This window comes from Nicotiana tabacum, chromosome 4 (assembly GCF_000715075.1).
Source record: "Nicotiana tabacum cultivar K326 chromosome 4, ASM71507v2, whole genome shotgun sequence".
NCBI lineage: Eukaryota > Viridiplantae > Streptophyta > Magnoliopsida > Solanales > Solanaceae > Nicotiana > Nicotiana tabacum.
This window is the reverse complement of record NC_134083.1, coordinates 81,674,837-81,699,590: the sequence shown is the minus strand read 5'-3', so window position 1 is coordinate 81,699,590 and position 24,754 is coordinate 81,674,837. Positions and strand designations below refer to the sequence as shown.

The 24,754-nt window shown below is 39.3% G+C and overlaps 2 protein-coding genes across 5 annotated transcripts; one reads left to right on the top strand and one right to left on the bottom strand.

The window, feature by feature from the left end:
* The first annotated feature begins 232 nt into the window (after positions 1 to 232).
* LOC107761569 (putative aarF domain-containing protein kinase At5g05200, chloroplastic) lies at positions 233 to 6,415 on the top strand. Of its 3 annotated transcripts, none has more exons than XM_016579803.2 (12): positions 233 to 373; positions 486 to 591; positions 672 to 798; positions 1,677 to 1,819; positions 2,434 to 2,544; positions 2,793 to 2,981; positions 3,091 to 3,246; positions 3,830 to 4,095; positions 4,186 to 4,283; positions 4,999 to 5,177; positions 5,527 to 5,643; positions 6,047 to 6,415. In XM_016579803.2, exons 2-12 carry the CDS (start codon positions 526 to 528, stop codon positions 6,218 to 6,220), a joined length of 1,626 nt encoding a protein of 541 aa, XP_016435289.1. In that variant the 5' UTR covers positions 233 to 373; positions 486 to 525; the 3' UTR covers positions 6,221 to 6,415. The 3 variants fall into 3 exon arrangements, with proteins under 3 accessions (XP_016435289.1, XP_016435287.1, XP_016435286.1); XM_016579801.2 differs by having other exon boundaries at positions 242 to 373; positions 482 to 591; XM_016579800.2 differs by lacking the exon at positions 233 to 373 and having other exon boundaries at positions 374 to 591.
* A 328-nt stretch (positions 6,416 to 6,743) lies between these two features.
* Positions 6,744 to 12,973, bottom strand: LOC107761568 (uncharacterized). 2 transcript variants are annotated; one of them, XM_016579799.2, is made up of 3 exons: positions 12,576 to 12,973; positions 10,299 to 10,426; positions 6,744 to 9,680 (listed from the first exon to the last, which is right to left on the bottom strand). In XM_016579799.2, exons 2-3 carry the CDS (start codon positions 10,417 to 10,419, stop codon positions 8,062 to 8,064), a joined length of 1,740 nt encoding a protein of 579 aa, XP_016435285.2. In that variant the 5' UTR covers positions 10,420 to 10,426; positions 12,576 to 12,973; the 3' UTR covers positions 6,744 to 8,061. The 2 variants fall into 2 exon arrangements, with proteins under 2 accessions (XP_016435285.2, XP_075108199.1); XM_075252098.1 differs by lacking the exon at positions 12,576 to 12,973 and adding an exon at positions 12,429 to 12,543.
* Positions 12,974 to 24,754: the final 11,781 nt, after the last annotated feature.

Below are 24,754 nucleotides of genomic sequence, written 5' to 3'. Positions count from 1 at the left end.
ATTTTTTTTAATTTGTTGTTATTATTTACCTGTTTATAAATATTTATTGTAATTATATTATTTTATAAAATATTAAAAATTAAATACATATAGTGCTTACGCCCCAGCGTAAAACGTGTAGTCTTACGCCCCCCTTTTAAAACACCGGTAACAACCATCCAATTTGATTTGGTTTGTATGTTTTTAACAACTGAGGCAAATGTTTTAGCAATTGTCAACAGTAAGCACCCCTAGGTACAGAACTAAAAAGTGGACTGAAAGAGAAAATAAAAATCAGGAGTTAAACCTATGAGCAGATTGCTACGTGGCCTCCTCTCTTTCACTGTTTACCAAGATTTTTACAAGACGTAATCGAGCACAACTATGAAAACTTGTACTATTTCTCTTCTTTTCTTGATTTTCCCTTTTCAGTTTTTTTTATTATCACACACATCATTTTCCGGCATAACTAGTAGTAATAAACTACTTATAATCAATTAAGACAGATAGAATTGTGTAAGATTGAGTTCCAAGGAAAAAGGAGAAATGGCAGTAGTTACAGTGTTAAGGGGTGTCTCTCATGGCCGCTTACCACTACTCCCTCACTCTCAGGTTTGCTTCTACTACTTATTTTACCATCTGGGTATTTGAGTCTCATTATTCTTGAGAATAAAAATTGAATTTTGTTGCAGTTGCCAATTGTAAGCGTCACAGGTAGAGCAAGAAACATTGGTTATTATGGGAATCATCGTCCCAATGTTTTGCGAATTTATGCTCGTTATTCACAGGCTCAGGATCTATTCACTACTCGTCTTCAAGGTGGTTTATTTTCTGCTCTCTTGGTTTTCTCCCTGTTTCATTTTATAAGCTGTTCAATTCCCTTTCCAATTCCCACAAGGGAAAAAAGAAAAGAAAATTATGATCAAGTCATTAGTCAAGCATGCTTTCTAAATAATGATAAAGAATACAGTTAGTATGATCAAAAGACGGATTTAGCCCAATTGATTAGTAGCAGAATTACAAGATTCTGTCAAAAAGTTTCTATCTTTATTTAATGGGACTCTAAGGAGTCGTTTGGTTGGGAAACGAGTTATCCCAGGGTTAATTGTCCCGTGATTGCTATCCCATCCTCCCATGGGGATAAAATTAACACTATAATCCCGGGATTAGTTATGCCGCGATTTTATCTCAACCAAACGTGGGATGAACTCATCTCAAATTTAATCCTTGGATTAATTATCCCTCGTACCAAACGAGTCCTAAGTCAGTTGCATGATGAAGCTGCTGGCATCTTTATAATTGAGGGGCAAAATTGCATAAGTAAGTACGAGTTTATGAGTTTCTTGATTGGGATTATGTTGTCAATTATCATAGAAAGAATTACCCTAAAAGAAAGAGAGTATGATATATTGAACTTTGCTACTTTATTCTATTAATTTGCAGTAGTCAGTCCGGATGCCTTTTGTTTGGGATTGTTCTTAGTTTTGATTTTGGCAAAGTTTTTATGTGTTAAAACTCATTTATCATTAAGAAAACGACATCAGTTTGGCACCTTTCTTATAGGCTATGAAGATAGCGATCATTTGGAAGATGCTTTGCATTTCAAGTATTCTTAAATAGCTTAGTTATATAATTTGGTAATTTCAGTCATTGTTGAGCTTAACTCAAATTGTTCTTTTCCCCTCCTTATCTGGTAGATCGTCTAGAGAACTTGCCCAAACTTGTGGAGGATATTGTCCAAACATCTCTAAACACAGGTCCTCGTGGAGCCTTAAGGCTAGCTCAGGGTGTCCAAGCTGTAGTTGGAGTAGGCAGCGAGTGGCTGCAAGACGTATCTAAGGTAACAGCTGATATACTGCTAATATCTGCCCTAATTGTTGATAAAAAACATTTTAATATAAGTAATTAGTAAAAAGATTCTATGGTGTTGTTTTGTTTTGTCAACATATTTGAAGGGGTAATTCACAATTGAATGTATGCTGTTTCCCAAGTCTCAATATGGTGCATGGTGTTCTGAACTAAATTACTATTAAATGTATAAAATGATACTTTTAGACTTGTGTGGTAAATCACGTACCAGCTCTGGTGGTAGTCATTTCTATTGCGAAGCTTCTCTGGTCAAACTCCTAGAGCTTTCAGAACCACGCTAATTTAGAACCCAAAACAATAGGCAACATGTACCTAATACTTTTAAGAAAAGCTTATCATTTCCAGATTTTGGTGACTTTGCGTTGCAGTTATCCTACTGGTCAGAGGACATCCAAAAGTTATTTACTAAAGTTGCTGGGGTTTGTTTTTGAGTTACCAGATATCTCCACAACAAAAAGGGAAAAAGCCAAATTTGCTTAATCTTTGACTTGTCTTTTCCAATAATCTTATTCACTAAGTTCTTCCATAGATTTAGACTCTTAACAGGTGCCATTTTCTTTAATTTAATTTTGTTTTACTTTTTAGACAAACTCGTCCACAGGACTACCAACTCAGCTGCAGCTTGGGCTATTATCTCCCCTATATTTGAGGAAATTGTTTGAACGCATGGGTGCAACTTATATCAAATTAGGTCAGGTAAGCATGATACAAGATCATCTTAGTTCCCTTTGAGGTGAGAAATGTTTATTGCAAATTTCTTTAGTGAGGTCCTTGTGATGTAAAAAGTTAACTCTCTCTCTCTCTCTCTGGTTGTGCCTTCGTTATTTTATAGCGATGCTAAAGTTATTCCTTTGTTGAAATTACACCCACTCACATATTGTCATGCTCTTTCATTTACATGACTATGACACACGGCTTATAATTTATTATCATACCATTTGCAGTTTATTGCATCCGCACCCACGTTGTTTCCACCAGAGTATGTTCAAGAATTCCAGTACTGTTTTGACAGGGCTCCTGCAGTTCCTTTTGAAGAGATCCAAACAATCTTGCGCGAGGAACTAGGCCGACCAATTGATACCGTGTTTGAGTATGTTGATCCCACTCCACTTGCGTCTGCATCTATTGCTCAGGTTCATTTTTCCCCCTTCCTCTTGCATTTTATTACATTCGATGATTCCATTCTTACTAATGTCTTATCATTTGATCTCTTAAATGGCTCAACTATGCTAATTTTCCCAGGTGCATGGTGCAAGAATAAGAGGCACAGGAGAGGATGTAGTGATAAAGGTTTTGAAACCTGGAATAGAAGATATTTTGGTAGCAGATCTAAACTTTGTGTACATTGTAGCACGTATCCTGGAGTTTTTGAGTCCTGATCTAAGCCGTGCATCTCTGGTATAATAATGCATATAAGTTTTTAACAATTTACTGTGACTGCTAATATGACTATTATTTCCTCTAGAACTTCTACTCTTATTATCTTTTGATGAATAGTAAACTTATTCTCAACTTCGTAAGAAGCACTCCCCTGCAACCATCTTTGAGACATTGGAGCAGTGGTTCTTGAAACACATATACTACTTTCTGGCAAAGCTTCTTAAACTAAAGCATTGGGCATCTCTGACTTCATAACTCAAATTTAAACCTGCCCAATTTAAATCCTTTGAGCTCATTATTCGGACTATACATTGTCAGATTGCAACGTTTTATAGATTTTGCCAATAGGATGAAGCTATGTTTCTGTTGCATCTATTTCTTTCATACGTTTTTTCAAATCATACTTTTTTGTGTTTCTAATTGTTATCTATTGTTGCTCTATTTCAATTTGGGTGACTAGTTGTTGTGAACTTGTGGGCACTGGAGCATGTTTCCGTATAAATAACATTTTTGCTTTTGTATTTGTCTCACTCTTCCTCACCATCCCGCCCCAAAGTAATGGCGTCAAGCTTTTGTTTCCTAACATGCAACTTTTATACAGGTAGCTATTGTCAAAGACATACGAGAATCAATGCTAGAAGAAGTTGACTTCAAGAAGGAGGCTGCAAATGTTGAGTCATTCAGGAGGTATTTAGAAGCCATGGGACTTACTAAGCAGGCCACTGCTCCAAAAGTCTACCCTCAATGTAGTACTAAGCGTGTTCTGACAATGGAGAGGCTATATGGAGTTCCTTTGACGGATTTAGACTCTATTAAGTCACTGGTTTCTAGTCCTGAGACCAGTCTTATTACTGCCCTAAATGTTTGGTAAGACTTCTGGTCTTGTTTTAGTCTGTTTGGATTTTTTGTTCAGTTTATTCTGACCAGTAGAGTTCGATTTATTTGGCCCATATGCAGGTTTGGAAGTTTGCTCGCCTGTGAATCCTTCCATGCAGATGTACATGCTGGCAATTTGTGGCAACTACGCGATGGGCGTATTGGGTTCCTTGACTTCGGTACCCATATATCTTCTCTTTCCTTCTTTTGGGCACTTTTGCTTAGTATATGTAATTCTTTCTTTTTTATCTGAGCCCAAGGCCATCGTGAGAATCATTTAAAAGAAAGAAAGTGCAAGAGAATAGTTGCAGATAAAGGCTAGAAGGAAAATGAACGATAAATAGAACGTATGACCTAGCGGATATTTTGCTTAGTTAAGTGGGTAATTGGTTAAATTGTGTAGCAAGACACCCATATTTGCACAAAGTTCTTACTATATTAGTTATCTACCTGATGTTCTGTAAAAGCTTATATCTATAGATGAAATGCAGTCTTAGGAGAACCAACTTTTGCTGCAAATTTCAACTTGGACAGCAAAACAATTTCTGACTCATTTGCTGATTGAGAAACTGCTGACTGGTTGTCGTGTGTTCTTTTTGTTAATTAAGGATTCAGAAAACTTGCGTTGTGTCTCTTTCCTGATCAAGCTTTAATAGGTTATTTAGCTCTAGTTGCCCAGTGAGATTTTTATTAGCACCTAGTTTGATTTATTTAACCACTTATCTTGATCATGTGCTAACTCTACATTATGTTTTTCCTGTGGTTGGGGTATGGGCACGCGAAATTTAAGTTAAATGTCAAAAGTGAACATGCCAATTGAGTTAAAACTTTCCTATTAACATTTTTTCCAATCAAATGGAGCAATATTTAAAACATTAAGGATTTACGATGCAGGAATTGTTGGTCGTATATCTCCAAAGACATGGGCTGCAATGGAAGTATTTCTGCAATCTATAACAATTGAAGATTATGAGTCGATGGCATCTGCTCTAATTGACATGGGTGCTACCGGGAAGGATGTGGATTCAAAGGCTTTTGCGAGTGACTTGGAGAAAATATTTTTGTCAATTCAGGTAAAATGTAACATCCAGTATAAATTCTGTAGATTCTGATGAAATTTTAGATACTGCTGTTTGACTTGTCTGCTCTTAAGGTTCCTGTGTATACTTGTCCTTGGGTTCGGATAGGATGGATGTCTTGTTATAGAACTCTCTTTGTTTGAAATCCTAGACAAGTAAAAAGATAAGAGAGAGGAAGCTCTTCTGGGAAATAGAAGTTATTACTCTTGAATGTTAAGTCATTGATATTGTCTTCATTCTAGGCAGTCCTTCTGGCCTGGAGTACCACAGATTCCATGCTACAAAATCTTGATTTCATTGGACTGAGGTTAATTTTCTGACCCATATTGTTATTTCTACACAGGATTTGGATACAGAAATCATTGTTGCTGCTGCAAGGGACACAAATACAAATGCAACCGCTGTTGCTGCCAATGTAGTATTTGATGAGAGGCAGATGAATGCTCTATTCGTGGATGTGGTAAAGCAGTTTTAGCTCTAGTATTAAACTATACATATTCTTTTCTATACTTGTGGCATTGTGCTTCAAAATTATGACGTAACCAAAGTCGGACACCCTATCACTTTTCTGTTTGGTCTTAAGTTCGCATGATTAATAAAAATCATGGAACTCCCTTATGTCTAGAACTATCAATACCCTCCTATTTGTTTTTTTTTTTGTTCTTTCTCCGGTACTCAAGAATGTCCTAGTACTAAGTTGATTGGATGTGAAATGAAAAGTTTATCATTTCTCCCACGCCAAATGTCAAATTAATGCAGCGAAAAAGAGTTTCATTTCTTATTCTAGAATTGTTTTTGCTGTTATTTCCCTCCTAGTCCTTGTTAAGTATATTTTCTGATCCTTTCTCTTCAATATTTGGCAGGTTAGAGTTAGTGAATCTTACGGATTGAAATTTCCTCGTGAGTTTGCACTTTTGTTGAAGCAACTTCTCTATTTTGATCGATACACCAGATTGTTAGCTCCAAATATGAACATGTACCGAGATCAGAGGATCAAGCTTGTCTCTGATAGAAGACAAAGGAACATATACCAATGAGGATCCTTAGTCGCACCAAGAAATTGCTGCATGTCCTGAGATTTTCTAGTATACTGTATATAATACCAAACTATGACACCAACTTTACTCAATAGAGGACAAAATAATTGTATCTATCATATTTTCTTACGTATGATGTTGGTTGATGTGGATCCCATATTTGTGGGAAGAGAAGGAAGTTTTATTTACTGCTAATCTATCATAGCATGGTGTAAACTACTGGTTGACATAGACCCTCTATTTGGGGATGACAGAAGCCTATTACTTGAGACACTACTGTTACTGATCAACTTTAAACATTTTAACCTTTTCAACGGACAGTTAACGGTTGTCAGTTATTCTATATTAAGTCCCTTCGGCTTCTTTGCAACAAGGACATTAATTACAGACGAGACAAACTGCAACCAACTAATTCACATCCAAACAGCAAGTCTTGGTGTGCTGAAAGAGAGGATGAAAGCGCCAAACCAGCAAGTCTGTGCAAGCTCATTTTGTAGTTAAAAAAGAATAAGGCGAGGAGTGGAGAAGAATAACATCAAGCAATCTTAAAGATAAAAGAACTAAATAAAAAAGACTAAGGAATATGTTCTTTATTCTAAACACGTATCCATTATCATCACACAAATAACTGGAAATCCAAAAGTACCCGACTCTTCTATCATGAACACCTCAAATTGCTATATAACCTACAAGCTGCCACTTTGATTCACCTGTACATAATGTGGAAAGTGAAAAAAAAAGAAGAGAAAATGATATAGGACATCTCCTTGCTCAGGATATTCACATTGATGAGCCTAAATGGAATATTGTTTGTCTTTCAACATCTTCTGTAGCTATATCTTTACCACCAAGAAACCTGTTCCAAGAAAACCCCTTCACGTTTAAGTATCTAACAAAAATTGCTGGATCTTTTGCACTTTGTTGCCTAATGAACTGCATCTTTCTTTATGATTCTTGGTTCATTTCCTGAAAGTTGAGCGAGTCACCAATGTATGACCTCACTTGGCGAAGAATAACCCATAAGTCGATGAAGAGGAGAGCCTCCAGATGGTTGAACTTCCTCAATTTCTGAAATTCCTTTTCCCCACTTAGACATCTTAGCCGAACGCCCTGGTGATTCCCTGTGAGGTTCCCTCAGAACAGATTTCATTTTTCTATCTGAACTGCTAGCGGATATCTCTCTGTTGAAAGATTTCCTTACAAGAGGTTGAATTGGAGGTAATGAAGACTCCCCTTCAGTAGAGCAACTTCTGCAGAAAGACGGTCCCAAATCATCAGAACACGATATCGGATCAGTATGGGGACAAGAATTAAGATGATATGCAGATGCCAGATTCTGTTGATCAATGGCATCAGTGTTGTCATCAACCTCACTTGGTGGAGGAGCTAAAGCCTCTGCATAGAATGGGACTACATGTGTTTGGTTTTGGAGAGAAAACTTCAAAACCTTTCTACAAGAATTGCATCTAAGCTGATGACATCTCCTTTTGGAAAAAAGAAAGTCCGCAGGCAGCTGTAGGAGTTCGCTGCAATAGTAACAAGCAATTATTGGTGCTCCACCAGCTACTGGTCGGACATGACGCATCTTTGAGTATTTTTCTCGCAGGTATAGTTTCTTCATCTCGTGATCTTTGTGCCTCCTATCATCAGATTTCGTCTCTTGGTCCCATCGGGAATACTCAGAGCTTGAGTAACGTTGAGGACTTGAAGAACCAGACTGGAGGTGATTGCAACAGTTACAGCTGGAATAGGCAACCCGACGACCTTTGTTATAGCAAACTGAAGGATGCAACTGTTCTGAGCTATGCCGGACCTGAGGGGAGCCGTGTAAATACAGGCAATCAGCTTGGTGCCTGTAATGTGCAGCCTCTGCAGAAAAAGGTATTCTTGGAGCTTTTACGTTGTTGCGGCCAGCCTTTTCCATGACTGCATCTTACAGGATATCTCGAATAGTTCAAATCAGCACTTACTTCACCATCTGCCAAAAACTGATCATAGTATAAGGGGGTATACTCTTCAGCCCTCGTTACCTCTGCAGAAAACCGTCTGTTGGCCATACTTTTAGTAATGCGTGTCTGGCGCAATTGATGTTCAAGTTCATACACCATTCTCAACAATTCTATTTTGTCTGGTTCTGAATTTGAGGGAATTCTGGATGGATGAAGACTAGAATTGTGGGCCACGCTATTCCGATAATTTGAAGGGTTTCCATGCTTATGTCCTGTGTGAGAACCGGATATAAACGGAAATGTTGTGGTTTGCTCATCCTTGTCCAATGTCATCCTACTTCCGGAGGCCTGACCATATTTCCTAGATGGAAGCCATTTGTCATGACTCCAGTTGCTACCTTCTGTAGCGTGATGTCTCCTTCCTGGTAATGCTGTGGAAAAGTTCATTGCGTTCTGTACTATCTTTGACTCGCTGCTCATTGTGTTGTTTACTCGGCATCTAGTATCCAAATGAAACTCACTAGAGCTAAACCTTCTTTCAGGTTGCTGATGGAACTGATTAGGTAAATGATCATCCCCATCACATGAAGATGCACTGCCATCGTAAGCATAGTAACTTCTGTGTGTTGGAGATTTGATCATATTTCTGAGATTAACAGGAGGCTCAGAGTTTTCTAACGTATCCATAGAGCTTATACGGTCAAAACCTGAGGGAATCTCTTTTTGAAATTGCTCAAACTGCTCACGATCAGTAGACATCAAAGTGTCTGTTATGATGCTTTCATTCAAAACACTTTGGTACATGTCAGAGCCTACAGATAACTGCTTCTCAATGCCATCACGGGCTAATTCATCTCTGTGGTTGATACATTCAAAGTAAGTAGAACTCAGGGAGTTAAACCTCTTTTGGTTAACTCCACTTTCATTTTGATCATTTATGGTGCAGTGATCCACAAGGAAGTTGTGTTCATCCAGTTCCAGTTGTTCCACCGCTTCAAGGGCTAAACCTTTCGCGTCTTGTTTGGTTTCAAGGGTTGGACATCCAGTGTCTTTTTCCAGCTCCAGTTGCTCTCTCTCTTCATTGGCTGAAACTTCTGCGTCTTCTTTGGCTCCAATGACTGAACTTCCCGATTCATGACAAGTAAGTTGATCTGAGCTAGAAAGTCTATTGGAGAAGTTTTCTCCTCCTGAGAACTCCTTTTGATGTTCATATCGTTCTGTCTTTTCGTCCAAAGCACAACTGTGTTCATCTCTTTTATGTTCTTCAGATTTGGATAAAGGATCTTCATTCTCAAGACAGGTAAGCCCAGAAGAGCCTGGAAGCTCATCGGGGAAATTTATCTGTCGAGGTAGATCCTTGTTACAGTCTTCAGCACCCCCTTGATCGGATTGCTTCAACTCGTTCAGTGAAGCATCTCCATTCGAAGGAGGAGAAGCTTCTTCACTTGAGCTGCTTATTTCCTTCTGATCAAGTCCGTTGTTCTTTATTGGAGCTCTTTTCCTATTCTTAGCTGCATCCAAGATAAAATTTGTGAGCAAGTCATTTCAACTTATACCATAATCACTCGTCTTCTTTGAGAATCAATCACTCATGTAAAATTTAGTTATTTAATTCTATTGGCGTAATGGATCACCCATAAATCTCTACTCTCAAATGCAAATCTCCACCACAAACGGAATTGTTTTCATATGTTTTTATTGAACAAAAAATTATTCTTTAGCACAAAATTGGAAAGTAAAGCTGTAAGAGTAAGAGCTTAATCCATATCCTTTAACAAGCCTAACGCGAACCTAACACATCCTCCCTTAAGAAAAAGGAAAAGGAAAAGAAGAGCTGGGTGAATATGCGGCACTAGATCTTTTTGTTGGTTTGTCTTTCTTTATTTTTTGACACTATATGTATTAACATAGAATGGGAACCTTGGCGCAATGTAAGTTGTCGCCATGTGAATCGTAGGTCACAGGTTCAAGTCATGGAAACAGCCTATTATAGAAAAGCAAGCTAAGGTTGCGCACAATTGGCCCAATGTGGTCTAACACTTCCTTGGACCCAGCACATAACGAGAGCTTTGTGCACCAGACTGCCATTAACAAATAAAATTGTATATAAAATTGAAAAGAAAAATTACCTTGGAGAATTGTGCCACATCCCCCACACTTGTAGACAGGAACCTCTGCTAACTCCGGAAGAACCAATTGGCATTTGGGACATCTAACCAACCGAACTTTAGTGTTCATTTGACTACTCATCTCACTCCTGTTTAGCAGCAACCAAAACTGTAAGACTACTTGAATGTGAACAAGAAATATATGCAAAGTACACAATAGTGCGTCAAATATTACTATGAAACACTTTCAGACAAATGAAATGACTTGGATCATTCTTTTGCTTGCTACTCTTTTTCTTAGCAAATATAAATTATAGATACTATGATTGTGTTACTGTTCAAAATAATCACCGAGACGCTCACAACAACAATAACAACAAACCCAGTGAAATCCCACAAGTGGGGTATGGGGAGGGTAGTGTGTACGCAGACCTTACCCCTACCTTATGAAGGTAGAGACCGAGACAACTCACAATAATTCAATTTTAAAAATTGTTGATTCATATTTCAAATTGCCTTTTCTGGGATTGGAAGAAAATATCTAAGAAGTGACATATGGAACTTAGTTGTTCCTATAAGAACAAAAATATCAGAGTAATACAGTCCATAACTTGGACCAATTAACACCACCAACAGAAGATTCAATAGAAGTAGCTAATCTTTCATTAAAGTGTAGGGAAAGATCTTGAAAGTATCCAGAAAATGTAGAAGGTAACAGTCTGATTTCCATAAATAGGTAAAATGTAGAACAAAGGGTAACCGTTATGCATCCAGAAAAGCGCTCATTCTCATGAAACTAGAGCAAGATTAAAACAGAAAAAAGTTTATCAACAAACTTGAAAGAAATCAACACCCTATTCAGCTTTAGCCTAAATATCAAGGAGAAGAATGACTAGGGGTTTTTGACAGAAAATGATGCATTTTGTAGAAGATTTGTTGTGCTATGTATCTAGTAATTGCTTCGCTGTGTTTTCCTATGCTATTCAACAAAATCATAGCAAAGTTTGCATTAAGAATTTAAGTTTCTGGAATGATCCAGTATGCAGTTTGTCACTTAAACGATTAACATGTAGTAATAGGTTTTTGTGTTATGAGATGCCAGAGAAAAAGCAAGCTTGTACAATTAATAATTGGGACATTTTATCTTCTTTTTTTCCTTTTGCATAATTTCAGTTCTAACATTGAGGGTTGTCAAAGATATTTTGGAACAACCACTCAAGTTACATGCTAATTATTTATCAAGTATGTGGTAAAAATGAAAGGAATATGGAGTTATTGAAGTGCTGATCAAGGATTTAGCCAAAAGCAATGTTCCATGTCTGTAGAATGCTTGTAATCGTAACCAAAATCAGCCCGTATTTAACAATATAAAACGAGGGCACAGATAATAGCAAGTTAGAGATTCTTGAGATTGCAGAGGAACGATATAGCAATTACCAACATGGTTACCCTTTTCCTAAAAGGGACAGCAAACACAAGAAAGACGATGGATTAAGAGAAGCATGTTTAAACAACAATTTGATAAATAATTTTAGTCCGTTTTAATTCCATTGCTAAAACAATTTACCATCTCAGAGTTCATTTTGGTTAATCTAATTAACGCCTGTCGTATACTCCAAATTCCGATGTGCAGATAATAAAACTACACAACAGTATCAAAGGTCAAAACCTTTGTCTGCTAAACCACTAATATTCAAGTATACTAAGAATGAAATTGAAAAGGAAACAAACCCAATTATTGAAGGGAAAGAAAAGAGGAGAAAGAAATTGATTTAAGGCTTAATATATACTCCCTACTCCTTAGATGGTTAATTACTCACATCTATACCAGCAAAAGCTACTTTTCATTATACCTTTTTTCGTAATTAAGAAGAAAGAAGATATAAAACCAACTATCAAGAAACAAGAGAATTATAAAGGCGGAGTATTATTTAGTTAAACATAAAAAAGATCAATTGCACCTAATTATCGAGCTCGTTGAATGATAATTCAAGTTTAGTACTCCCTACAAGGATTAAAATGAGCTAAACACACACACACAAATATAGCCACATAATTCAATTAAATTTCACTCGAGTAAACACTAGCAACCAGATCATGAAACTGAAACTCAGCAAGTTAAATAACAATGGCTTCATTAACAAGACATACCTTTTTTTTCCACAGTTAAGAAAGCTTAACAGCAGCAAAACAAATTGTGAAAAAAATATATATACCCATTTCATATACTTTGCTCATATATTAAAAAACCAAAGATGGAAATTAGAGAAATGAGTCAAAGGAATGAGATATACGAACCTAGCAAGAAATTGGGTGTAAGAAATTTATGTAGATCTTTACGTTAACGCAAAGTATTGCTCTACTTGTAATATTATCAATACCCTTCTTCATTTTCTTCTTCTTCTTCTTTTGTGGGAGGAGAGAAAAGTCTACCCTGCCGTGTAAGAGAAGCTTGTCAACCCATAAGTCCAATTCTCGAGTCGTTTAAGACTTGGAACAGTGACGCTGTTTTTCTCTTCCTTTTTTTTTTTTGGTTGTCCAATACGTAAATTTTTGTTCTTTCTGTGTGTATGCAAAATCATATACTACTAGTAATTCTTTGTTGTGAACAGAAGAAACAAGACAACAGATAAAGGAAAGAGGAAGTTGGAGTCTGCGCGTAGTTTCATGAAATGTTTAAAGCCGAATAGTAAGACAGGTCAAGTGTCATGTTATACACATAAATAATACCACGACCTCCCTCTTATTTTTTTTCATTTCATAGTTATTTTTTTACTTATTTACTATATTAAAAAAAATATTTTTACTTTTACTTATATACTATATTAAATTAAGAAAAACATAAAAAAAAATTTCATGTTTTACCATTATCATTAACTACTCATTTCCCATATCATTTCATAAGATTTTTGAAAATGCTATCATTATTATGAATAAAATTGTAAAATACATACTTCAGTAATCTTCTTAAAGAGAGTGCAAAGTCAAAAGTGGACAACTAAAAATGAACGGAGAAAGTAGTTTTATTTCAAGATCAAACTCTTCCGTTAGAAGTTTCTGGTTCGAATCGTGGGAATAGAAATTTTTTTAGTAATAAATATCTTCCTCTTTAATAGGTTGGGGTGAATCCGAATTAATCAGATCTAAATAGATACCGAACAACGTATGAAAAAATGAACAACAAAAAGATCAACTTCTTCCTTTTCCTTAATTCTCTTTTTGGTTTGGTATCTAAAAAAGTAGTTATAAACCTTTATTTAAATAAAAAAAATTGAGATGCTATATTAAGTCATGATTCCATGTTTTCTTATCATGCATGCTTAAGGTCATTACACATTCGCACTTAAGAATTGCCATAATTTACGTCTTTAAGATCGAAAAGATTTTAAAAGTAAAAAATGTACACTGTTAAATTTAAAAATATTGATTAATGAAATCCATCTTTAATTTATAGATGACTTATATACATTTTTTATCAGCCATCTCTCTGCCCTAATTTTGATACCCATATTTAATAATAGTATTTTCTTATATTTTTGTGCTAGCTAATTTAAAAGTTAAAAGATGATTATTATAGTAATGTTTTTCTTTTTCACCAAATTCAATCAATGAAAATTGAGGAAATTAATGCTAAGACGAGCCCTAATTCAACTTTTCTACGTGTTGTTTGGGAGTGTAGGGCCTAATTTAGATAATAGCCTCTAAAGTCATTTTCATTTCATCTAAAGATTGCATTATTAATTAACTAAACAAATATATACCACAATTGGCAAAACTCTTTGTGTTAGGACCACCTCATTTTCATGGATTTATTCTTCAATTTCTATTTTGTGGATGATTAAAGATTTCGGAACCCAAAAATCAACAAGAAGCTAAAATCTCTCCAATCAAATGCTTACAAAAGAAGGTTTTTTCTGCCAATGATGATTGCAATTTGCAATGATATCTACATATTATTAGCAAGTCATTAAATAAAGAACTCAAATTCCAAATGGAAAAAATTAAAATGAGAAAAATTTACTTTGTTAACAATACGAATATCTAACGTCCGTTGGAAACCAAAAAAAAAAAAAAAAAGAGGGGAAAGGACAAAAGTAAGGATAAGAGAAGACTTTACAACTGAGTCAACGCTCCAACTCGGCGAGGAATTCATAAAAACTCGGCATGAAACGATGGTCGTTGACTAAGCGCTAAAATCTTGCAACCTGAATTTTACACGTGGCGGTCGTTGGTCCAACCAGCGCTAGCTGTAAAGCTCACAGTAGTTTCTCTTTAGCCTTTTCCTTTTCACATTAATCCTTTTTCAGTTTTCGACTTTTGGTCTTTCAGCAATGGGTCCCACACAGAAATGGACCCCACTTGGCGAGCCAATTGATAGGGCGGGCCAAAATTTAAAAAGAGCGGTGAGTAGTAAATGGGTCTCTGCGTCTGAGCCAACGCCTTCAAAGCGATCTGGCTCCAGCCTGGAATGTAGTTCAACCAATAAGATTCTGCCACTTGGCCAAGAGAAATGGGGGTTTGAGGATGACAACATACTTTTGCTGTCATGACGATCCTTGTCCACTTAATTGACTTTGGGGCCAAGATTAAGTTAGGATAATCACTTGTTTAATGGTTAATTAGACGAGAACGGGAGGATTCAAGATTTAAACTTTATTGACTCATCAGTTAAGGCTTTTAGCATTAAATATATTATATTTTTAAAGTTATGAATTTTTATTTATTATTTTATTACAATTTTAGTAAATTTTTATACTAAATTTATACTTCACGTTAAAGCTACTCGATTCAAATGGTTACATAATGGAATTAGTGCTCCATGCTTTTCTTTGTCTCCTATATTTTTTTTGGCAAGAGGGGAACCCTCAGCCACTACAACCTCTGTCGTAGCCTCTGCCCTTCGGGTGAGCACTCTGTGATGAGCACTTTGTGCGCACTGGGTAAACCTCCCCTGTGTAATAGCCTGCAAACCACATAGGGAATGTAAACCGCACTAGGCAAGAATTATGCGACACGCTCAACCCAGAAGGCATTGAGGGGAGAATCGATCTCAGGTCATTTGTATAGATGACCGCCCTCCAAACCAACTGGGCAACCCGAAGGGTTTATATATGGAGGTCTTATTAGAGCATATTATGGATAAAAGCTTTTGAAGCATTATGTTTGAAAGGATTAATGCATTAGGCACGCATAATATTTTTAAGTGTTTTATAAACAGCTTGATTTTTGTTTCCCACTCATGTAGTTTTAGCCTCAACTTGGACTCAAAATCATAGGAAATAAGTAGATTTAGTCGTAGACTGTGAATTTTAATAGGAGGTTTTTAACGAGGGTATTATTCTTTTCTCATGCTTAAATATTAGGCATTAACATGAGATATCACTCCAATTGTTAAGATTTAAGTAATTAGTAAGCTATAATCATATTGGCATATCCAATTTGTAGGCAGTTAAAATCATATTGGTGACAAATGAACACCCTTTTTCTTCCTATGGTATTTGTCACCCTAGTCGGCGAGCAAAGGCCAAAAAGACAAGAAATAAGACATGATTAGCATCGACACTTTCGTCTCTTTTGATGAAGTTCACCCCCTTTCTCAGTTTTGACTGTCCTCCAAATTTAGCGCTTGGACTCGAATGGCACAAATTTCCAAATGGATACATGTATGACCAAAGTTAAACCCTTTTTTTTTAATGCAATGATGGGTTAAACCTAGTTAATAATAATATTCCTAAATATGGATCTTGGAAATACGGATAATCTGGGACGGTTCCAGTAGGGGATTAATGATATCATGCATTAAATATTCCAAAAGTATGAGCAATAATGGAGTAGTAACTAGCAATAAATAACAATAAATGTCATTTAAGTAAATAGACGGAATGATTCACCAAATAATGTATGAGTTAGATGATTGTTCCTTCTGACAACGATGTGTGATAAATAAATCCTAGAATGTTCGAACTATTCTCGGATTTGATGGAAAAGTGTCTAATAACATAAACAAGAATGTTGATAAAAAGGTAATGTTTGTATCTTTACTAGAGAGAGAAGGAATCTTCTTCTGAAAAGTGTTCTTATCAAGTGAATATTATATGCCCTTCTTCCTTACCTTTTTTCCTTATTTATTAGAGACATGTCTCTAACAAACCCTAATAGTACAAGTGGAGAGAATATTTACTAGAATATTCTCTTTAATATCCTATTTCAAAAACTAGCCGTTACTGTTCTGTCAACGGTGCTCGACCTCGGTCATTGTTGACATCTCGACCACGAATCTCGCTACTCCCTGGATGATCTCGACTGACTCTTTCCTTATTGCTATATTACCCTAAATATTCTAGGGCAGATTTTGACCTATACAGTTAGTCCCTCCGCTTATTGAGGCCGGCCTTAGGCAGGCTCGATGAGCGGATATTGTATAACGTGGTCGAAGCATTTAGACGACCCAAACGAGTCATGATGATTGGGGCGAGTTGGCAATGTGTCCCTTTGTGAACCGTAACTTCTGGGGTTGTATGTCCCACGAATCAGGATGATGTCATGGCGACAAGCATCATTGTGACGTGATTTCCCGATATGTTCCTTCGTTTCACGCGTAATGATGGGTTAATTCCTTGGTTTCGACGCTTGAATTTTTATAAGTAACGTTTCAATCTTTACAAAACCCTTATATCAGAAAACTCTGTATCTTCTTCTTCTTCTTCTTCCCCATTGTTGTGTCTCTTCTTATCAAAATCCTTTGCCTCCTCCTTTAATCAACATAGCTAGTGTACCCTCTGTTTCCGGTATGGCAACTGACCCTGTCTCTTTGGCGGAGCTTATACCCCCTCACGCTGATAGGGCCACCGTCGCCATTGAGGAAGAGAATTTTCCTACGGTGGAGGAAATAATCCCTCGTAATGAGAAAGTTAGGTCCGATTTTTCGAAGGCGCCTGAAGGTGAGCCCGAAGTCTCAGAGTCAGTGATGAAAGAGGTCGATCTATCTGAACTTAGCGCAAAATTTAACATCCTTGCTCACATCGATCTGGTCCCGGCAAGGCGCAATATGGTACAAATCCACCGCCCCGGGTATTGCGCGTTCTATGTATACCCTTTCCAAGATGGCTATACTCTTTCCCTTCTCCCGTTGGCGGAGGAATTTTGCCGCTACTATGGCTTTTGCCCTGACCAACTCTCTCCATACATCTATAAGCTTATTAGGATGCTCACATAGTTTGCGGAATTAGGCGAGGTCGAGGTCACACTCCGCCATCTGATGTATCTTTTTGCCCCTAGCTTCTACAGGGGGAAGATATTGCACCTTCGGCATCGAGAAAGTAAATGCCTGGTGGTGAAGATGGAAGACAAAGCAAATCGTCAGTTCTGGCTCAACTACGTTATTGTCAGAACTGAAGACGTAGTGACCAGCGTGAAAGGCTTCCCTGAGAGTTGGAATTACACTCGTAAGTGTCTATATATATGTCTCTTTATTTTCTTTTTCTAAAGCACTTGATTTGTTTTGGTCACCGATTCTGACATTTTGTCCCTTCTCTGTACATCTAAGACTATGCCCCCTCCTTTGGTTGGGGATATTTCGAACTGGGTTGGCCGGGTTCTGCCTCACGTTGTGGGGATTCGTGAATGGCCAGGCTTTCTCAAGAAGTTCGGGCCTGCTTCTTCCCTGGTAGATGAGTTCATCTGTACATATTTTTGCTATCTCGACCTCATGGTCGCTTACTTGTTGCAGTTTATTCTTGGTAGTGATAACCTTCATTCTTTTTCAGTTCGAGGATCTTCGAGGAGGCTGAGGGCTCCTTCTCCTGCATTTCGTAAGAGGAAGGTTGATTCTTCTTTGGAGTCTATTCCTATCATGACCGCGGCTAGGCCTGCCCGGTCATCTACTTCTGTTCCTTCTTCCATCGCGGCCATGTCTGCTTAGTAGTCGGCCCTACCTGTTGTTGCCTCAATATCAGTTTCTTCTCCGCCTGCGGATACATCGGCAGCAGAGCTTCCGACTTCCCCCTTATATCATTTAGTGGATGAGGAAGAGTCATCGCCGAGCGATAGGACTTTAGTTCCCCGTAAGAGAAGATCAGTGAACGTCGGTGATGGGATCACTAAGGGTTGTGGATTCAGTAAGAGGCGATTTCATCATCTGTGAGACGGCGACAATAGTGTTCGAAGATGACATCGAGTCTCCGCCTGAGATTCCGCCATCGGCTAAGGCCGCAGAGGGTATGTCCCTTCCCAATATCATGATGGAAGCTGAAGGGCCATCTGGAGAGTCTTTGATATTTCACGGCAAGATGAGCCATCGGCCTCGTGACCAGTTGACGGTCCTTCTTCGCTGGTCAACATGAAAGGAAAAAATACTATCGAGGATGGATATGAGACGGGCTCTGATATTGATGCCTATGAGGTAAGGATGATGGGGGAGGGTTTTACCCGACTTGAAGTAAGACTAGAGGGATCCACGTGGACCATTGCGATCCCCATGGATCGAGATTTATTGGTAAACACGGAGAACGTGGTTCCTTCCCTTGGTCCCCTTTGTTCTGACATGGAGGGTAAAACCCTTGAAAAGCTGGATGACGCTACCTTATCTAGGAGCATAGCCGGCCTCGCTCTTAGGGTAAGTTTCTCGACTTCTTCCATTTTTTATTTGTCAAGTTCAATGTTTAGGCTTCGTCCTTACTCTCCGTTTTCTTTGTTTTTTTCTTTCTGGCCGTGATTTTGGAGATTGAAAGTGCCCGAAGAGAGGAGAGGCGTAAGGCTATTTTTTTGAAGATGGAGCAAAAATACCGCGAATACCGTGGCAAGCAGCGCGAGATTTGTTGGCGTTTGGGTGAGAGCGGCAATTTCCAGACTCTCTGAGACAAACTGAAGGAAAAGGATGGCGAGCTGGTGAGGGTCATTGAAAAATGTAGCGTTCTTGAGGGGGCGCTAAGAGATAAAGAAGAGGAGCTTAAGGTTAGTAGGGGGTCGAAGCCCAGTGCGACGATCTTCAAGCCTAGGTGGTCTTGTTGCGTGCCGAGCTCGAGGAGTGTGAATTCAAAGAAGATGCTTTAAGTGGAGAAATCACCAAGAAGGCGGCAGATCTCGAGAAAGCAGAGTTAGCTCGGTCGGGGGCCATGAGGAAAGCAGAGGCTTTGGAGATCGTAATCCGTGTTCTTTATTCCGAGCTAGAGAGTGCCTTGAAGACAGCCAGGCCCAAAGAAGAGCGACTTGATGAACAGATTGGAGAATTAGAGAAAGAGGCTTCTGGCCTTTGTGATCAAGTCGCCGCTCTCAAGGTCGAGAAAGCAGAATTTTGGCTCGACCTTCCTCTTCCTGCACTTCTACTTTCCCTGATATTCCTCGAGATTTGTACGAGGAATGGATTCACGTCGAGGCCCAGCTGGATATATTTAGGAACCTTATGAGGGAAAGAACCATTTCAGAAGCCGTCTTCGAGGATGCTCGTGTTAAGGCATGTGGAGCTCGGGTCGCTTGCGTCTATGATCCTGCTACCCCGGAGGCCGATGATGGCGAGGAGGATACGGGCATGGATCAGATTGAAGAGGACGCCTAGTATGAGGACAAGTACCCTGGTGGAGATGGTGATGGTGAAGGGGAAGACGGGGATGGGCTAGGCGATCAAGCCGATTAGTAGTTTTTCTTTTCCTTCTTTTTGTTTTGCCGTAGACTTCTGCATTTTTTGTGGGCGTCTTTTCGAGCCTTTGTAAGTATGAAATGCCAGTTTTGTTATTTGTACCTGATTCTCTTTTCTTCTGTTCGTGTTTGTATGATTTTTGATTTTGTTGCTTAGTTGCCTTGGTTTCCTTAGTCGTAATAACTTAGCTCGAGTAGGGTCGAATGAGGTCGGAACAAAACCTAAGTTTGATCATGGCTTCCCCATAGCTCAGGTTTATGAAAAATACTTCTTAAGGGGAAAGTCATGACGATCGAGATGGGGTGGCATTAGAAATATGGTCTAAGCTTTCGTGAAGCTACGACTAAGGCTAGAGCTAGTTTTTCGAGATGGGGGTATCTTGTCTCGGCGTCGACTAGTGTTTTGCTAATGTAATAGATAGGAGATTGCGTACTTTTATTTTCTCGGACCTGGACCGTGCTAACAGCCACTTCAGATACTGAGAGATAGACGAGGAGGGATTGTTTCGGTTCTAGTTTTGAAAGCAACGGTGGCGATGACAAGTACACCTTTAACTCCTTCAGGGCTTGAACGCACCCAGGGGTCCATCGGAGGCCATTATCCTTTTTGAGTATGCTGAAGAACTTGTGGCACCTATCAGAGGATCGCGAAATAAACCTTGAAAGGGCGGCGATACGACCAGTCAACCTCTGACCCTTTTTTTGGTGGTCAAGTGCTTTGGTATCCCTTTGTTGGCCTTGATTTGGTCGGGATTGACATCGATACCTCGCTGTGACACTAGAAAACCCAAGAATTTTCTTGAGGCTACGTCGAATGCACATTTTTCGGGGTTCAGTTTCATTCCGTATTGCCTGAGTATGCCGAAGGCTTCTCTCAAGTGGTCGATGTGATCTTCTTTCCATTTGGATTTGACCAGCATGTCGTCTATGTAGACTTCTATCATTTTACCGAGTTGGTCTTTAAACATCTTCGTCACCAACCTTTGATAAGTTTCCCCTGTATTTTTCAGCCCGAAGGGCATGACCCTGTAGCATTACGTCCCCTGGTAGGTAATGAAGGTGGTTTTTTCCTGATCCTCATCCTCCATGAGGATCTAATTATAGCCCGAGTAGGCATCCAAGAAGCTTAGAAGTTTATGCCCGGTCGTTGCGTCGATGAGTTGGTCGATTTGGGGTAATGGAAATTAGTCCTTAGGGCAAGCTTTGTTCAGATCAGTGAAATCTACGCACATCCAGTATTTGTTGTTATTCTTTTTCACCATGACTATGTTGGCGACCCATTGGGGGTACTTCGACTCCTTGACGGAGCCATTTTCCAACAATTTTCCACTTCTTCGCGTACTGCATCATTAATTGTGGAGTTGAACTTACGCCTAATCTGCCTCACCGAGGGGTGGAATGGATCGATGTTCAATTTGTGCGTGATGATCTCCTTTGGGATACCTGGCATATCTGCATGGCTAAAAGCAAACAAGTTCGCGTTAGCAGTTAAAAATTCACGAAACTTACTCGATTCCTGAAGTTTGCAGCCGATATAAGCTTTCTTGTTGTGGTCGTTGCTGTCTAACTGAACGGGGTCGAGGTTCTCTATGGTCGATCCTGCAGCCTCGACCATATCGGGGTCTCTGATGACGTCCCCACTGTCATCGCATATAGACTTCGACTCTATTGATTGTTATGCCTCTTTTTCTTTACCCTTGGTTTGTTTGGTGGCCGTATAGTCTAAGGCAATGCGGTAGCATTCCTGGGACGTACGTTGTTCCCCTCGTATACTAAATATTTCCTATGGAGTTAGGAATTGGATGACTTGGTACAAGCTGGAGGGGGTAGCTCTCATGGTGTGTATCCATGGTCGCCCTATTATGGTGTTGTATATTATGTCCTGGTCCATGATATGGAATGTGGTTTCCAGAGTGACGCCACCTACTAGGACGGGGAGTGTGATCTCGCCGGATGTTCGCTCAACTGCATTATTAAAACCTGTTAGTGTGATGCAGCGCATCACTATCTTATCCTCGAGTTTCATTTGTGCAAGTACTCAAGGATGGATAATGCATCCGCCACTCCCATCGTCTACCATAATCCATCTCACATCGGTATCTAAAATTTCTAAAGTGATAACAAGAGCATCATAGTTAGGGAAGGCCAAACCGTTGGTATCCGACTTATCGAAGATGATACTTTCTTTGAGTTCATCATACCGTTCGTGGGTGATCAACCGTTTGAGCTTGTGGGTTGTGGTGAACTTCACACTGTTGATGGAGGCGTCGTCCCCGCCACCGATGATCATGTGGATGGTGCGGGCCGGCGAGGGCAGTTTCGGCGGCACTTGATGTTGTTCACGTCTTCTGGGAAAGTTGGTCCTTCCCCGATCGCTCAACAATTCTTTGAGATGTCCATCTCGTAGCATGTTTAGGACCTCTTGTCTTAGGGCGATGCAATCTTCGGTTTTGTGTCCTTGCTCTTGATGGAACTCGCAGAGGGCGTCTGATTTTCTGGTATTCGGGTCTGACCTCATCTTTTATATCCTCTTCACCTTTAGTCCGAGATTCTCCAAGGCATAGACTATCTTTGTAGATGACACACAAAAATTGTAAGCGGATAATAAAGGGGGTATACCTTTCTCGTTCTGGTGAGTCCCTGTTCTTGATCGAGGTGGGCCCTCTTCATGGCGGTATGAGGACGCAGCGGTGGTTCTGACATATAGGAGATGTCATTCCCGGTTAAGTCGCGAGGCCGCGAGATTTCTTCTGATATCATTTCTTCGATCCTTCCTGGATTCTTCTTGCACCGAGGTCAATCGATGGGTCGGCCCATTGAGGTCGTCCTCGTCTGCTCGAACTTCGGCACAATATGCGTTATGTATTTCGTCCCAAGTCATTGGGGGGTACTTCATAAGCCGACTTAAAAATTTTCTTGTTGCCCTTGAACCATTTCTGCTCAGCCCGTTTTGGAAAGCTGCGACAGCCATCCCTTCCGATACATTCGGTAAGGTCATTCTTACTCGGTTGAATCGGGCGAGGAAGTCCCTCAACCCCTCTCCCGGCGACTGTTTGATAGCGAATATGTCGTTTACTCTCGCCTCTGCCTTCTTGGCCCCAGCATGGACTGTTACGAACTTGTCGGCATTTCTTCGAATGTACAATGGAACGCGCAGGCAGCAGTGAATACCATGTTAATGCTTCTCCAATGAGGGTCTCGCCGAACCTTTTTAACAAAATGGAGGATACTTGTTCTTTGGCGAGGTCATTGCCTTTCACGGCGGTGACGTAGTGGGCCATATGGTCTTCGGGGTCGGTCGTACCATCGTATATCTTCAGGTAGGGCAAGGTCTTTGGTATGGCATGTAGGGCGGCATCATCGATGTATGGCTGCTCTACGAACCGAACAGCATCTCTCTTCGGCAAGAACTTAGGAGCGCCCGGTATTTTATCGACCCTTTTCTTGGTGTTCTCTCATTTGGTCCCGAAGTACCTTTTTCTCATTTTTCATTTCCTCCATCCTTTTCAGAATAGACGCGAGAGTGTCGTCACCTGCATTGTTAACAACATTATGAGTAATATTTGTCGCTGCAGGAGAAGGAGGAAGTTGATCATGTTGCTCGTTTGTTGGTGGTATAACGCAAGTCCTTGCATTTTCTGTAACCGCGTCTCGAACGGGCTTATGGAGGACGCTGGTTAGCGTGTCAGTTAGCCAAGCCTCAAAGAGCTTTTTTACTGCTGGTGGCATGTCTTCCATCATGGATGTGGAGGCTCCCTTACCAAGAGATTTCATGATGCTACATTGAGGAGGGGTTACCCGCCTCGCCTGGGGGAGGCATTGGGCATTGCATCCTCGTCCATTGCTTCAGAACTCTCATTGATGATGCTCCTGAGGTTGGTTGGGAGGTCGTTCATTATTCTCACTCTTTCTTCTTTGTTACCTGCCATATTAGTTCTGTGTATACAAAGAAAGGGAATCTTGTTCTTGGATTTTTTTTTTTTTACGTTAGTAATCCGCGTTAGTTGTAGATCTAGAGGAAACTAAAAGTTTAACTAGGAAATCCCCACAGACGGCGCCAAATTGTTTGACCAAAAAGTATAACTTTCGGTTAAACCTTTATATTTATGTAATGATGGGTTAAACCTAGTTAATAATAATATTCTTAAATGTGGATCTTGGAAATACGGATAATCTGGGGCGGTTCCAGTGGGGGATTAATGATATCATGCATTAAATAATCCAAAAGTATGAGCAATAATGGAGGAGTAACTAGCAATAAATAACAATAAATAGCATTTAAGTAAATAAACGGAATGATTCACCCAATAATGAATGAGTTAGATGATTGTTCCTTCTGACAATGATGCGTGACAGATAAATTCTAGAATGTTCAGTCGAATAACATGAACAAGAATGTTGATAAAAAGGTAATGTTTGTATCTTTGCTGGAGAGAGAGAATCTTCTTCTAAAAAGTGTTCTTATCAAGTGAATATTACATGCCCTTCTTCCTTAGCTTTTTTCCTTATTTATTAGAGACATGTCTCTAACAAACCCTAATAGTACAAGTGCACAGAATATTCACTAGAATATTCTCTTTAATATCCTTTTTCAAAAACTAGTCGTTATTGTTTTGTCAACGGTGCTCGACCTCGGTCATTGTTGACATCTCGATCACGAATCTCGCTACTCCCTTGCCGATCTCGACTGACTCTTTCCTTATTGCTATATTACCCTAAGTATTCTAGGGCAGATTTTGACCTATACAATATATATAAATGATCAATCCATCTTTATTTTTTGTTTTTTCTCACCCGGTGTCGAGTATATGTAGTGTGACCACACTAAATTCTAATTTGTGCCA